The 13,237-nt window shown below is 41.7% G+C and overlaps 1 protein-coding gene across 4 annotated transcripts in view; it reads left to right on the forward strand.

The window, feature by feature from the left end:
- The window catches only part of LOC141112037 (uncharacterized), a 46,892-nt gene extending 38,063 nt beyond the window's left edge, over nt 1-8,829 (forward strand). For all 4 annotated transcript variants that reach the window (XM_073604419.1, XM_073604426.1, XM_073604442.1 and 1 more), the window contains 2 exons: nt 1,029-1,103; nt 6,737-8,829. In XM_073604419.1, the coding sequence (XP_073460520.1) occupies nt 1,029-1,103 (75 nt within the window). In that variant the 3' untranslated portion in view covers nt 6,737-8,829. The remainder of the gene's footprint in view (nt 1-1,028; nt 1,104-6,736) is intronic.
- Nucleotides 8,830-13,237: the final 4,408 nt, after the last annotated feature.

Here is a 13,237-nt window from a genome sequence, read left to right on the forward strand (position 1 = left end):
CATTACAAGGTAAGGTGAGGTTGATTTTATCTCAAGGGACAATCCCTCCATCTAGAATTTTTACTATTTAAGCACCCATCCTATGTATCTTTTTGAAAAAATTCAACCACACAGCTCATGACTTCCACGCTAAGGGGCTCTTTGTGTGTCCTCTCTTCTTATATATTTGGCCCTATTAGATATACATCACTCCAGAAGACATGGATATTTCGTCCTTCAAAACAACAATCTCTAGATATATTGTATTTTAAACTTTTTTAACAAAATTGTACATTTGTGTTAAATCTGCACAGTGAAGGCTGGTTCTTATACCCAGCCAACTAAAACTTAGGTGTCCTACTGCTTGAATAATTTGTACCTTTATATGCAATAAAAGGAAATCAACTTTCAGAATCCACATTATTAAAAGTGAGTGTAAAGTCTAATAAAAAAAAAAAAATAAAAATAACGAACATGTTATACTTACCTCCTATGTGCAGTGGTTTTGCACAGGACAGCCCGGATCCTCCTCTTCTCGGGTCCCGCTTCACTGCTCCTGGCCCCTCCCCTCTGTTGAGTGCCCCCACAGCAAGCAGCTTGCAATGAGAGCACCCAAGCAGCGCTGCAGCTCTGTGTGTCTATTCAGACACGGAGCTGCCGTTCAACCCCGCTTCCTCTCTCTCCCAATTGGCTAACTGACTTTTATTGACAGCTGCGGGAGCCAATGGTGCCGCTGCTGTGTCTCAGCCAATCAGGAGGGAGAGTCAGGGACAGCGAAGAGACTAATGGACATCGCTGGACAGAGATGGGGCTCAGGTAAGTATTAGGGGGTGCTGGGGAGTCTGCTGCACACTGAAGGCTTTGTATCCTAATGCATGAATGCATTAAGATAAAAAACCTTCTGTCTTTACAACTCCTTTAATCGTAATGCAGTTTGCCAAACTTCTGGCCTCTACACAAATGTGGGGATAGGTCATAAAGATCTATTAAGATCTATTAAAATATGTTCTATTTAAATTCCATTTTTTTTTGTTTTGTTTTGTTTTTAGAAAATGAGTTATTCTTTGAACTACAACAAACATCCGGAAGATTCAGGCATTCCACTAAACAATATGAAAGCATAGGTAAGTTAATGTTTACTATTATATGTATGCACCATGAATTGAAATGCCTACTAAACAAATGAGGAATAATAAATATTTGATTTCATGGTCTCCATCTCTAATCATGATATTGTGGCATTTGTTAAGTTATGTCATTATCACAATGGCTGCAGTGACATCATATAACATATCATAGCACAGAGTTTCTGTGTACAGGGGAGCTTTAAACGACTCCTAAGAGACTTGTCAAATCTCTTCTTATGCATAGACAATGTATGGCCCCATGTGCTCACAATGGAGGCCAGCCTGTAATTCGACAGTGAAGGAACATCTGAATGATGCGCTCATCCCTTTGGCTCCTTCTGGCAGCATAATCCTTGACAGAGGCACTTGTGCATATAGGACTCCTCATTTGCTCCAAGTGCTGCTCCAGCCTGTCAAGTGCTGTTGTAGAGGGGAATACAAGCTGAAATTAGATCAAATGCAAGGTTTAAACTAGTTTAATTATATATATATATATATATATATATATATATATATATATTAAATCTGCCTGGAATTAAGCTTTATAGTGATACTGTCATCAGGGCCGGATTAAGAACATCATGTGCCTGGTGTTGAGGATTTTGGTGGGCCTCTTTTGGGAATTAATAAAATGAAAACACAAACAATTTTTGTTAAAATAAATTAATTATTGAAACAAATTAAATAGAGAGGGGGATAAGGTTGAGTGAGAAAAAGAGGGGGGAGTGAAATAGAGGGGGGTGAGAGAAAGGGGGGTAAAAGACAGGGGGGTGCCTTAAGTAGAGTAGTAATGTGGCGAGCGAGTGTATAATGTACAATATTAGTAAATTATACGCTGTGCATTAGAATATTACACAATAAATGTGTGCTGAAAATTAAAACAAACACATGTAGTGTTAATGTGACGTAAGTGACATATGTGACATAGATGCGATATGACAAAAATAAAACAATAAATATGTCAATTAAAACATTAATAATAAAGTGCTCATGTGCATCGTAAGTGCTTTGTAACACAGATATAAGTGTCCAGTGGTATATAGGGAACAACACTAGTCCCACTTTAAATAGCAAAAAGTGCTATTGTGCAAAAAACAAGTCTTTTTATAAACAATGCTGTGACAGTCCTGTTGAAAAAACGTGCATATGAGTGGTATCTAGTAATAGCACTGCTGACATGTAAATCCATGCGTCTAGAAATGATTGACAGGTGTTGCAGATCATGCATTTGTGCTCTTATTCTAGTGACCCTCTAGTTAGTGAATGCTCACCTTGGAGCGTGTGTCTTAGCAATTACGCTCAGTCAATACACGCTTGTGAAACACCCCTGGGTTCTATAATGGTGACAGGATCCTGGGCTTCCCACGCAGTATCTTGCTTATAAATCCATGAATCCTTTCGTACCGTCCTGGCCCCTCCTGAGGGGTCAGGAGGGGTACGAAAGGCAGTCTATCTGCCTAGGAGGAAGCATACACCATTCCAAAACCAGCCGCTGTAATATTTCATGCCATACACAGAGTGGTGCACTGACGCACCTGGTACATGTGAGTACCCCATTGGGGGATTGTTCTTATCTGTTTAATAAAACGTTTAAAGCAATATTACACTATCAAGGCTTTTTATTTCCCATTATTCCCGAGATATTGCGTGGGAAGCCCAGGATCCTGTCACCATTATAGAACCCAGGGGTGGTTCACAAGCTTGTATTGACTGAGCGTAATTGCTAAGTCAAACGCTCCAAGGTGAGCATTCAATACCTTGAGGGTCACTAGAATAAGAGCACAAATGCATGATCTGCAACACCTGTCAATCATTTCTAGACGCATGGATTTATAAGCATGTCAGCAGTGCTATTACTAGATACCACTCATATGCACTTTTTTTCAACAGGACTGTCACAGCATTGTTTATAAAAAGACTTGTTTTTTGCACAATAGCACTTTTTGCTATTTATAGTGGAACTAGTGTTGTTCCCTATATACCACCAGACACTTGTATCTGTGTTACAAAGCACTTGGATGTACATGAGCACTTTATTATTAATGTTTTAATTGACATATTTATTGTTTTTTTTTTTATGTCATATCACATCTATGTCACATATGTCACTTACATCACATTAACACTAGATGTGTTTGTTTTAATTTTCCAGCATACATTTAGGCCCCTTTCACACGGACAGATAGAATGGTGCTTTTAGCTGCGGATTTTCTAGTTTTCTACCGCAGCTAAAAGCACACGATGCTTTCCTACGGCCCCATTCACACACTGCGTTTAGCTGCGATTTAGTTACATGCGGTTCTGTGCGGATAGAAAAAATAGAATTGACTGCGTCCAGGAGCGATTTAGTGCAGCTATCTGCAGCTATCTGCACATAACTGCAGGTAATCGTAGTGTACTATTTCTCCTGCGGATAGCAGTGGCAATAAGGAAAGAAAAGCAACAGGAAGCACATCAGAAATGTCAAGAATGTTCCAAACGCAGCTAAACGCAGCCGCACTTTAAATGCACGTAAACGCAGCTAAACGCAGCTAAACGCAGGTAATCTAACTGTACAAATGTAGCTGATCGCAGTGCCTGGAGTCTTGAATTTCACAGAACATATTATATGCTTTTACCTGCGGCAGAACAGCCGTCCATGTGAAAGGCGCCTTATTGTGTAATATTCTAAAGCGCAGCGTATAATTTACTATTTTTGACTATGTGCACGAGCTTATGAGCGGTGTGTAACGCTTGCAGCTGGTTAGTGATATCTATTAGGCTTTGGGTTGCTTGAGGCTCGCAGGAATTTTATTACTTTCCTAATATATAATGTACAATATAGTGTATATAATGCAGGAGTGTGTAATGTACAATATCATGTACATACTGTGAGTCACGTAGAACATAGAGTGTATGGAGGTGGGTAGTATATGCAGGAGAGAGGTGTGAAGTGTATGGTGGTGGGTAGTATGTGCAAGAGAGGAGTGCAGGGTGTATGGCGGCGGGTTACATGTGCAGGAGAGGAGTGCGGAGTGTATGGGGTGGGTAGTGTGTGCAGGAGAGGAGTGCGGAGTGTAAGGGGGGGGGGTAGTGTGTGCAAGAGAGGAGTGCGGAGTGTATTGGGTGGGTAGTATTTTCAGGAGAGGAGTGCAGAGTGTATTGGGTGGGTAGTATGTGCAGGAGAGGAGTGCGGAGTGTAATGGGTGGGGTAGTATGTGCAAGAGAGGAGTGCAGAGTGTATTGGGTGGGTAGTATGTGCAAGAGAAGAGTGCAGAGTGTATTGGGTGGGTAGTATGTGCAGGAGAGGAGTGCGGAGTGTATTGGGTGGGTAGTATGTGCATGAGAGGAGTGCGGAGTGTATTGGATGGGGTAGTATGTGCAATAGAGAATAGCGGAGTGTATGGGGCGTGGTAGTATGTGCAAGAGAGGAGTGCGGAGTGTATTGGGTGGGTAGTATGTGCAGGAGAGGAGTGCAGAGTGTATGGGGTGGGGTAGTATGTGCAAGAGAGGAGTGCAGAGTGTATTGGGTGGGTAGTATGTGCAAGAGAGGAGTGCAGAGTGTATTGGGTGGGTAGTATGTGCAAGAGAAGTGTGCAGAGTGTATTGGGTGGGTAGTATGTGCATGAGAGGAGTGCGGAGTGTATTGGATGGGGTAGTATGTGCAATAGAGGATAGCGGAGTGTATGGGGCGTGGTAGTATGTGCAAGAGAGGAGTGCGGAGTGTATTGGGTGGGTAGTATGTGCAGGAGAGGAGTGCAGAGAGTATGGGGTGGGGTAGTATGTGCAAGAGAGGAGTGCAGAGTGTATTGGGTGGGTAGTATGTGCAAGAGAGGAGTGCGGAGTGTATTGGGTGGGTAGTATGTGCAGGAGAGGAGTGCAGAGTGTATGGGGTGGGGTAGTATGTGCAAGAGAGGAGTGCAGAGTGTATTGGGTGGGTAGTATGTGCAAGAGAGGAGTGCGGAGTGTATTGGGTGGGTAGTATGTGCAGGAAAGGAGTGCAGAGTGTATGGGGTGGGGTAGTATGTGCAAGAGAGGAGTGCAGAGTATATTGGGTGGGTAGTATGTGCAGGAGAGGTGCGGAGTATATTGGGTGGGTAATATGTGCATGAGAGGAGTGCGGAGTGTATTGGATGGGGTAGTATGTGCAATAGAGGATAGCGGAGTGTATGGGGCGTGGTAGTATGTGCAAGAGAGGAGTGCGGAGTGTATTGGGTGGGTAGTATGTGCAGGAGAGGAGTGCAGAGTGTATGGGGTGGGGTAGTATGTGCAAGAGAGGAGTGCAGAGTGTATTGGGTGGGTAGTATGTGCAGGAGAGGTGCGGAGTATATTGGGTGGGTAGTATGTGCAGGAGAGGAGTGCAGAGTGTATGGCGGCGGGTAGTATGTAAAGGAGAGGCGTTCACTCCACATGCCTCTGCTCATCTTTGCACTCCAGCCCCACTTGCACATCTCCTCTTTGCTCATGTTTGCACTCCAAACTGTAATCCCTTCTTTGTTACCTCCGGACACCACCCCCTCCCCCCCATCTGCTCACCTTTGCAGTACAGATTGATGGAAGGCCCCCTATGTTAAGCTGGCCCTAACTGTCACTAAAAAAAGAGCCACTGGTGAATCAAACCTTTGCTGCCTTGCATAGCCACAACCAATGGAATCTTCAGCAACTGACAATTCAGGGTGTGTCAGACAACTATGATACCTTGCTTGATTCATTCTTTTAGATGAAGGGAGACACTAGTAATATAGTGGCTGGCAGATAAAACCGGTTTTCTTTCAAAGCAAAGAGGTATCTAAACATTGGATTTTTCCAATGGATTTTTTATCCCCTAGGTCATTGTTTTCCTAAGTGGCAATAGGAGTGTTGGTGTAAACGGACATGTATGCACATGGGACACAGGCATTCATGTATATGTACCTGTTGAGGGGAAGAAAGGTAATTTAGTATTTAACCTCTTCATTCCCCCTCCTGGGAGTCCTTTAACCATGGATTAATGCTGAGATGTGGGACAGAGTTCCCAAACACGTGATCTGTGATTGGCTATCACAGTGGTCACATGATCGGGAGCCTAGCTCCCTGTCACAAACAGACACTGGGAGCTGTCTGTAACAGCTCATTCACTGTATTGAGAGCATGAAGTACGAATATCTCAGTCGATATGTGAGTCATACTGTATGTTACATGCTTGGTAAGAGCTTAAAGGATTTGCTGTATTGTGGCAATTCTTTATCTGTTAACCAGTTCTAGTTTCATTGGTTTTGGTATAAAGGCTTGTTCCTTCCTCCATGCATGGGATTAAGGATAAGCACATTCATGGATTTTGTAGTCGACCAACAAAAAATGTTTTAAACATATACAGAAATAAACATGCACACATCCCACTGCCCAATCATTTATGTTCATATCACTAAGGAAAGGGGCTGAGCACTAGCCTAATATTGGGGAAATACTGGTGTCTGGGCAAAAATATTTTATGTAACTAATGACTATTTCAGCCAAGATTAGTTAGCCAAGGATCTGTGCAAGTCTCATGACAAACATGGGAATCATAATGTGAAACAGTGTATTCAGCCTGTTAAAGTCATATAAGATAAGCATTTAAAAAGTAATTTATGTGTTCTAATAAAACTTTTGTTACTCTTTGTTTCCTTTAGCTTACTATATACCTGCTTTATGAACTGTTCATCCAGCAAAAGAATCATTCTCACAAATGGAACAGCCTGATGATTTCCCATTTCTACTTATGTTTGTAAATGACTATTATCTTAAGGAATAAATGTCTAGAGAAATACAATGAAATTCATTTGCATCAACAACCGTTTAATAGCATAGCTGTGTTATAAGTGTAAAATGCACAGTGAACAAAATCATTATTCTTATAATTCTATTTATAGATAATTGTACAAAGTTGATTATTTGTACTATATTAATGACATGACATAAGTAACACTATTTCCAGGGTTCCTAACCTTATCTGATTTAAATATGATTTGGTAATGTTAAAGCTTAAAGAATAAGTTCACCTTTTAAAAAAATAATAAATGCACATTTTTTGCAGGTAAAAAAATGTACATATACTATTTCTTTTTGTAGAAGCCTGGGAAGCAGTACACCCATGATCAGCAGATGCAATGCAGGACTCTAATAGACTGCCAGTATAAGGTGTCTGCTCGTACCTCATACGGGCAGGCAGTAACACAATGACAGGAAGAAATAATTAACCAGCTGGAGCGCTTAACAGCACCCTGGTAGTTCATTGAGAACTACAAGCCGTCACCCGCAAAGGCTGTTGGTACTTGTAGTGAGCAGAGTCCCGCACGGCCGTGCTCTTTTCAAATAGTGAAATAGTGACAGTGGGTGCAGGAAGATCCCCAGCCCGCTGTCACGGGGGGATCAGTGGCTGCAGGAGCGGGAACATGTTACATGTTCCACTCTAAAAATGGGTGGAACATGTAACATGTTCCCAAAGGTGAACTTATCTTTTAAGGTGACATTTTTTTTTTGTAATCAGCACCAGTACATATTTTGAGTAAAACGTGTCCCTTGTGCTGGTGACTGCTATGTTCGTTGAATTCTTCATTCCTCTGCCACCCCCTGATGCCCCCAGCTGTGATCTTCTGCTGCTGTGGGGGTTAATAGGAGTCACTAAATCTGTCACAGGCATTCATCAAAGTGCCAGCTATACCTGCCCATTCCCCATCCCCTGCTCCACCGATAAAAGCTGTACTCAAAATTCTAATAACAACTTACAAAGCCATCCATAATTCGGCCCCCGGCTACATCACAAACCTAGTCTCAAAACACCAACCTACTCGTTCCCTTCGTTTCTCCCAAGACCTCCTGCTGTCTAGTTCCCTCATCACCTCCTCCGCAGCTCACCTCCAGGACTTTTCCCAAGCCTCTCCCATCCTCTGGAACTCCCTACCCCAATCTGTCCGACTAGCTCCTACTCTGCTTGCTTTTAGACACTTCCTGAAACCCCTCCTCTTCAGAGAAGCCAATCCAGCCCCCACCTAACAACTGTACTTTTACTTTCTCCATCAGATCATCCACCACAGCTATTACCTTTTGTATTACTTGACCCTCCCTCCTAGATTGTAAGCTCTAACGAGCAGGGCCCTCTGATCCCTCCTGTATTGAATTGTATTGTAACTGTACTGTCTGCCCTCATGTTGTAAAGCGCTGCGCAAACTGTTGGCGCAATATAAATCCTGTATAATAATATTAATAATAATATCACTTGGCACTATGAAAAATTTTTTATGAAAGGAGGAGGTGGAACTTTCATTCATATGCTTGTCCTCCATTCATAGAGCGCTTTACATTGGCTGGGTTCACACATGTAAATCAATTCCTTGATGATGTCTTTCACCTAATGGTCAGCTATAAAGTTGAGTGATGACTGGGGGAGAGGAGACATAGGAAATGCTTCTTCCTGCCTGCAACAGACTGCTATTATTCTCCCACAATGCACCTCTCAGCTCAGTCACTAGCCTGGAGCTCAGTGGCTGCTTTTTTTATGGGCAATTTTGTCAGTGTTTTCACCCAAGATTCACAAAACTTTCATCCAAGATTCACACATTTATCTGGTTACAATACATTTATAGAAATGTGTATATCTTGGGTGAAAGATGTGGTAATCTTGGGTGGAAACATTGATAAATAAATCCCTTCATGATAAAATGTGCATTTTTTTTATTATACTGTTACTGTATATCAGAATAAATGTCTTATAAAATTACTGATAGTTTTGCATTTGCATGTGTTTTTCTCTGCATTGTGTTAAAATGTATATAGACTCTAATGCCGCGTACACACGATCGGACATTCCGACAACAAAATCCTGGATTTTTTTACAACGGATGTTGGCTCAAACTTGTCTTGCATACACACGGTCACACAAATGCTGTTGGAAATTCCGATCGTCAAAAACGAGGTGACGTACAACACGTGTGACGAGTGGAGAAAAATGAAGTTCAATAGCCAGTGCGGTTCTTCTGCTTGATTCCGAGCATGCGTGGAATTTTGTGCGTCGGAATTGTGTACACACGCTCGGAATTTCCGACAACAAGTTTTGTTGTTGGAAAATTTGAGAACCAGCTATCAAACATTTGTTGTTGGAAATTCTGACAGCAAATGTCCGATGGAGCCTACACACAGTCGGAATTTCCGACAACAAGCTCACATCGAACATTTGTTGTTGTAAATTCCGACCGTATGTACGCGGCATAACAATGTACTTAGCTTTTTTTACTTATATACCATTGAGAGCATTTTGCAATACTTCTTTGATAAGTGCAAACATACCTGTTCTTGCCAGACATCTTGTGAGCTGATAAAATTCATGTCCTCTCTGCTCTATGGATAAAAGCCTGTGCTGATTGTTATCAGTTAGAAATGTTCTCAGTTGTCACCTTCCCTCCATGTTATGGAGAGGAGGTAAGGAGAGAAGTTCTAAAGTCCTGTTCTAGGGTGAAAGTGCTACTCCTCTATAAATACAATACAATACAGTGAGTGAACATTGTCACCCTAAGACAGGAACTGTGTTCTTGGCAGGATCACCAGGTGAACGTAAAGCATAAAAAAACATGAAAAGAGAAAACAAATGCAGTCACCACAGCTAAAGACTAGTAAGCTTCAGCATATTACATTTTGTTATTGGGTTTGGATATGTATTAAAGTAGAGATTTGGAGATTTGGTGGCTAATCCACTACAACTCACCTTAGTGCTTTAGTTCAAGTGGAACTAAACTCTTTCAATCAGCATTAAAGGGGTTGTAAAGGTAAAAATTTTTTCACCTTAATGCATTATATGCATTAAGGTGAAAAAACTTTTGACAATACCGCCGCCCCCAGCCCCCCGTATTACTTACCTGACACCTCGAATCTCCGCTGCTCGTTCTCGTCATCTCTATTGCAGCTCAGCCTGGTCGCTGATTGGCTGCAGTGGATGGATTGAAAGCAGCGCAGCCATTGGCTCGCGCTGCTGTCAATCACATCCGATGACGCGGCGCGCCGGGGGGCGGGGCCAAGTGATACAGCGAGCGGCTGTAGCCGCCGGCTGTATTACGGGAGCGCGCCCGCAACAACTAACCACCATGCGAGGGAGCTCGCATTAAGGTGGTTATTTCTTGCGGGGAGGAGCTGAAACAGCCGCCGAGGGACCCCAGAAGAGCAGGTTCGGGGCCACTCTGTGCAGAACGAGCTGCACAGTGAAGGTAAGTATGACATGTTAGTTATTTTTAAAAAAAAATAAAATTACCTTTACAACCCCTTTAACTCTTTTAATCGTTATACTGCTATGCTCGAGCTAAGGGCTAATGGATTTCAGACAGTAAACACTATATTAATCATCTGTCCTTACTCATGACTGACAGAAGTGCTAGGGGGTGTTTATCAAAGTGATTTCTCAACAAAATAAAGCATGAAGACATGGATGCATGGGTGAGTTTTCCTTGAGTATTAAAAATTAATAAACAGCGTTTTCAGTTTGTAATGCTCAGATACAGTTTAGTTCTGCTTTCATTAAAACCATTGAATAGACCAGCTCACGTAGCTGCATTGTGAGAAGGTACAGTAACAAGGAATCAATGTTGCACTGGTTATAAAGCTTTTGTATGTAATGTAAACAATATGGCTGTCCTCTTGTTCACATATAATTAAAAACTGTAAGGAAAACTAGGTTTTAAAATATTAACACACCTTTTTTAAAGACCCTGATCTCTATTATATATTTACTATGTGCAAAATAAATCATTGAATATACTGTACATTTCCTTTAATAATGCAAATGCTATTAGTTAGAATATATGTTTGCTCGGCCTGTAAAGAGATCGTAGTTTTTGTTGTTGGTGGTGGTGGGGGGGGGGGTTCACCAGCTGACTTCTTACCACATTTATAAGGGATCAAGCCACTAGCTGGCACGGGAAAATGGAAAACAAAAAATGTTTTATATTTTTGGTAAAAAAAAAGAAAACAGTTTCTGGATAGGAATCAACTTGTGGTGCTTAGAAGAAAACCAAGAGCCTGAACTACAAGAAATTACATATACCACCATACTAGCGTCTACAAAACTTTATACCTCTATATTAAACTTGTCAAATTTCAATAAGATACAGAACTCACAAGTGCGTCAATAAAAAGTGTGTTCAATTAATTTTTCATGATCTCCTCCTTTTTATTCACAACAGAAACTCTAATGCCCTGTACACACAATCAGATTTTCCGACAACAAATGTTGGATGTGAGCTTGTTGTCGGAAAGTCCGACCCTGTGTATGCTCCATAGAACATTTGTTGTCGGAATTTCCGCCAACAAATGTTTGAGAGCAGGTTCTCAAATTTTCCGACACCAAAACTTATTCCGATCGTGTGTACATAAGTCCAACGTACAAAAGTCCACGCATGCTCGGAATCAAGCAGAAGAGCCGCAGTGGCTATTGAACTTAATTTTTCTCGGCTCATCGTACCTCTTGTACGTCACCGCATTCTTGGTGTTCGGAATTTCCGACATTTGTGTGACCGTGTGTATGCAAGTCAAGTTTGAGCCAACATTGTTCGGAAAAAAATTTGCGGTTTTGTTGTCGGAAAATCCTATCGTGTGTACAGGCCATTAGAGATCTCTCTTACAATGATATGAATGATAAAAAGCCAGCCATTCTTCTTCTGACACAACATTATATTTGCCACTATTTGGAGTTAAATCCTGTCATAAACATATAAGGATTATCCCTTCTCCTTAATAGTGTCCAGAAATGGTAATATCCCACCATATACACAATAGATGTTTTCTTTATATTTAGTATATTGGCAGTTATACAACATATTAACTTCACAAAAAGTTGATTACACAGTTATACAGCTACAAAGGTTCATTAGAATTACACTCTGAATGTTGCCCTTGCCTGTGCTCCTTCACGACCCTTTTCCCCCATCACAGTTGCCATTGAAAGTAACGATGTCTCATACTGGGTGGAGCAGTGGCATCCCTCCCTTGACATGTGGCAGTGTCAGGGCCTAGTGATTAGTTGCTAGGCCCAAGAAATGTCACAGGGCAGGAGGTCACATGGTCCTCCATACCTTAAAATAATGGGTAGTGTCACCAGCTGCAACAGAGGAAGGAGCAGTGAGGGAGTACAAGGGAAAATGGGAGTTAGGTGGGATCTTTGCAGGGATTTTTCTTGCATGGGCAAAATGACAGTGTCTCTTGAAGAGTAGAAACTCCAGATATCACTTGATGAGCAACTAAAGCAGCCTTTTTCAACCAGGGTGCCCAGGCACCCTGGGGTGCCTTGATGTTTCTTCAGGGGCGCCTGGGCAAAATGCGTAAAAATTGCCCAAAAATTGTATATACTGTAAACCAGCGTGGGGATGAAGGCTACCTTTTAGTTACACAAAGTCACAGGTTTTCATTGTGGACTACTACAACCTCCTAGCTGCCGGAGTCTTAACGACCAATGGTGTCATCAGTTGATAACAAGAATGTCAGTTGCCTGCATAGGATCTTTGTTTGACCCTCCTCTCCCTCTCTCCATCAACGGTGGGGTCATATTAGCTGAGTGATGAAGAAATATTGGAATACTAGTCAGCACCAGTTTGCAAAAGTGTATTTGCTATGGAAGAATAAATCACCTCCAATGTTGGGCGTCCCTCTGGGACTTGTGGATGTTGCTGCATTATGTAAATACGATTAGAATAGTTTAGAATGATTGGCCTCGAGATTGTCCGTAATATTTAAAGGGTGCCTTGCCTGAAAAATGGTTGAGAAACACTGATCTAAGACGTATAAGTATTTAGCAATCTCTTAACCACGTGCTTACTGGGCACTTAAACCCCCCTCCTGCCCAGGCCAATTTTAGCTATCACACTTTGAATGACAATTGCGCGGTCATAGTACACTGTACCCAAATGGAATTTTTATCAATTTTTTAACACAAATATAGCTTTCTTTTGGTGGTATTTAATCACTACCTACTGGGGTTTTTATTTTTTGCTAAACAAAACACAAAAAAAAACAAAAAACAAGAACAAAAAAAGTTTTCATAGTTTGTTATAAAACTTTGCAAACAGATAATTTTTCTCCTTCATTGATGTGCGCTGATGAGGCTGCACTGATGGGCACTGATAGGCTTCACTGATAGGCACTGATAAGGCTGC

The sequence above is a fragment of the Aquarana catesbeiana genome, linkage group LG01 (genome assembly GCF_042186555.1).
Source record: "Aquarana catesbeiana isolate 2022-GZ linkage group LG01, ASM4218655v1, whole genome shotgun sequence".
In the NCBI taxonomy this organism is placed as follows: Eukaryota; Metazoa; Chordata; class Amphibia; order Anura; family Ranidae; genus Aquarana; species Aquarana catesbeiana.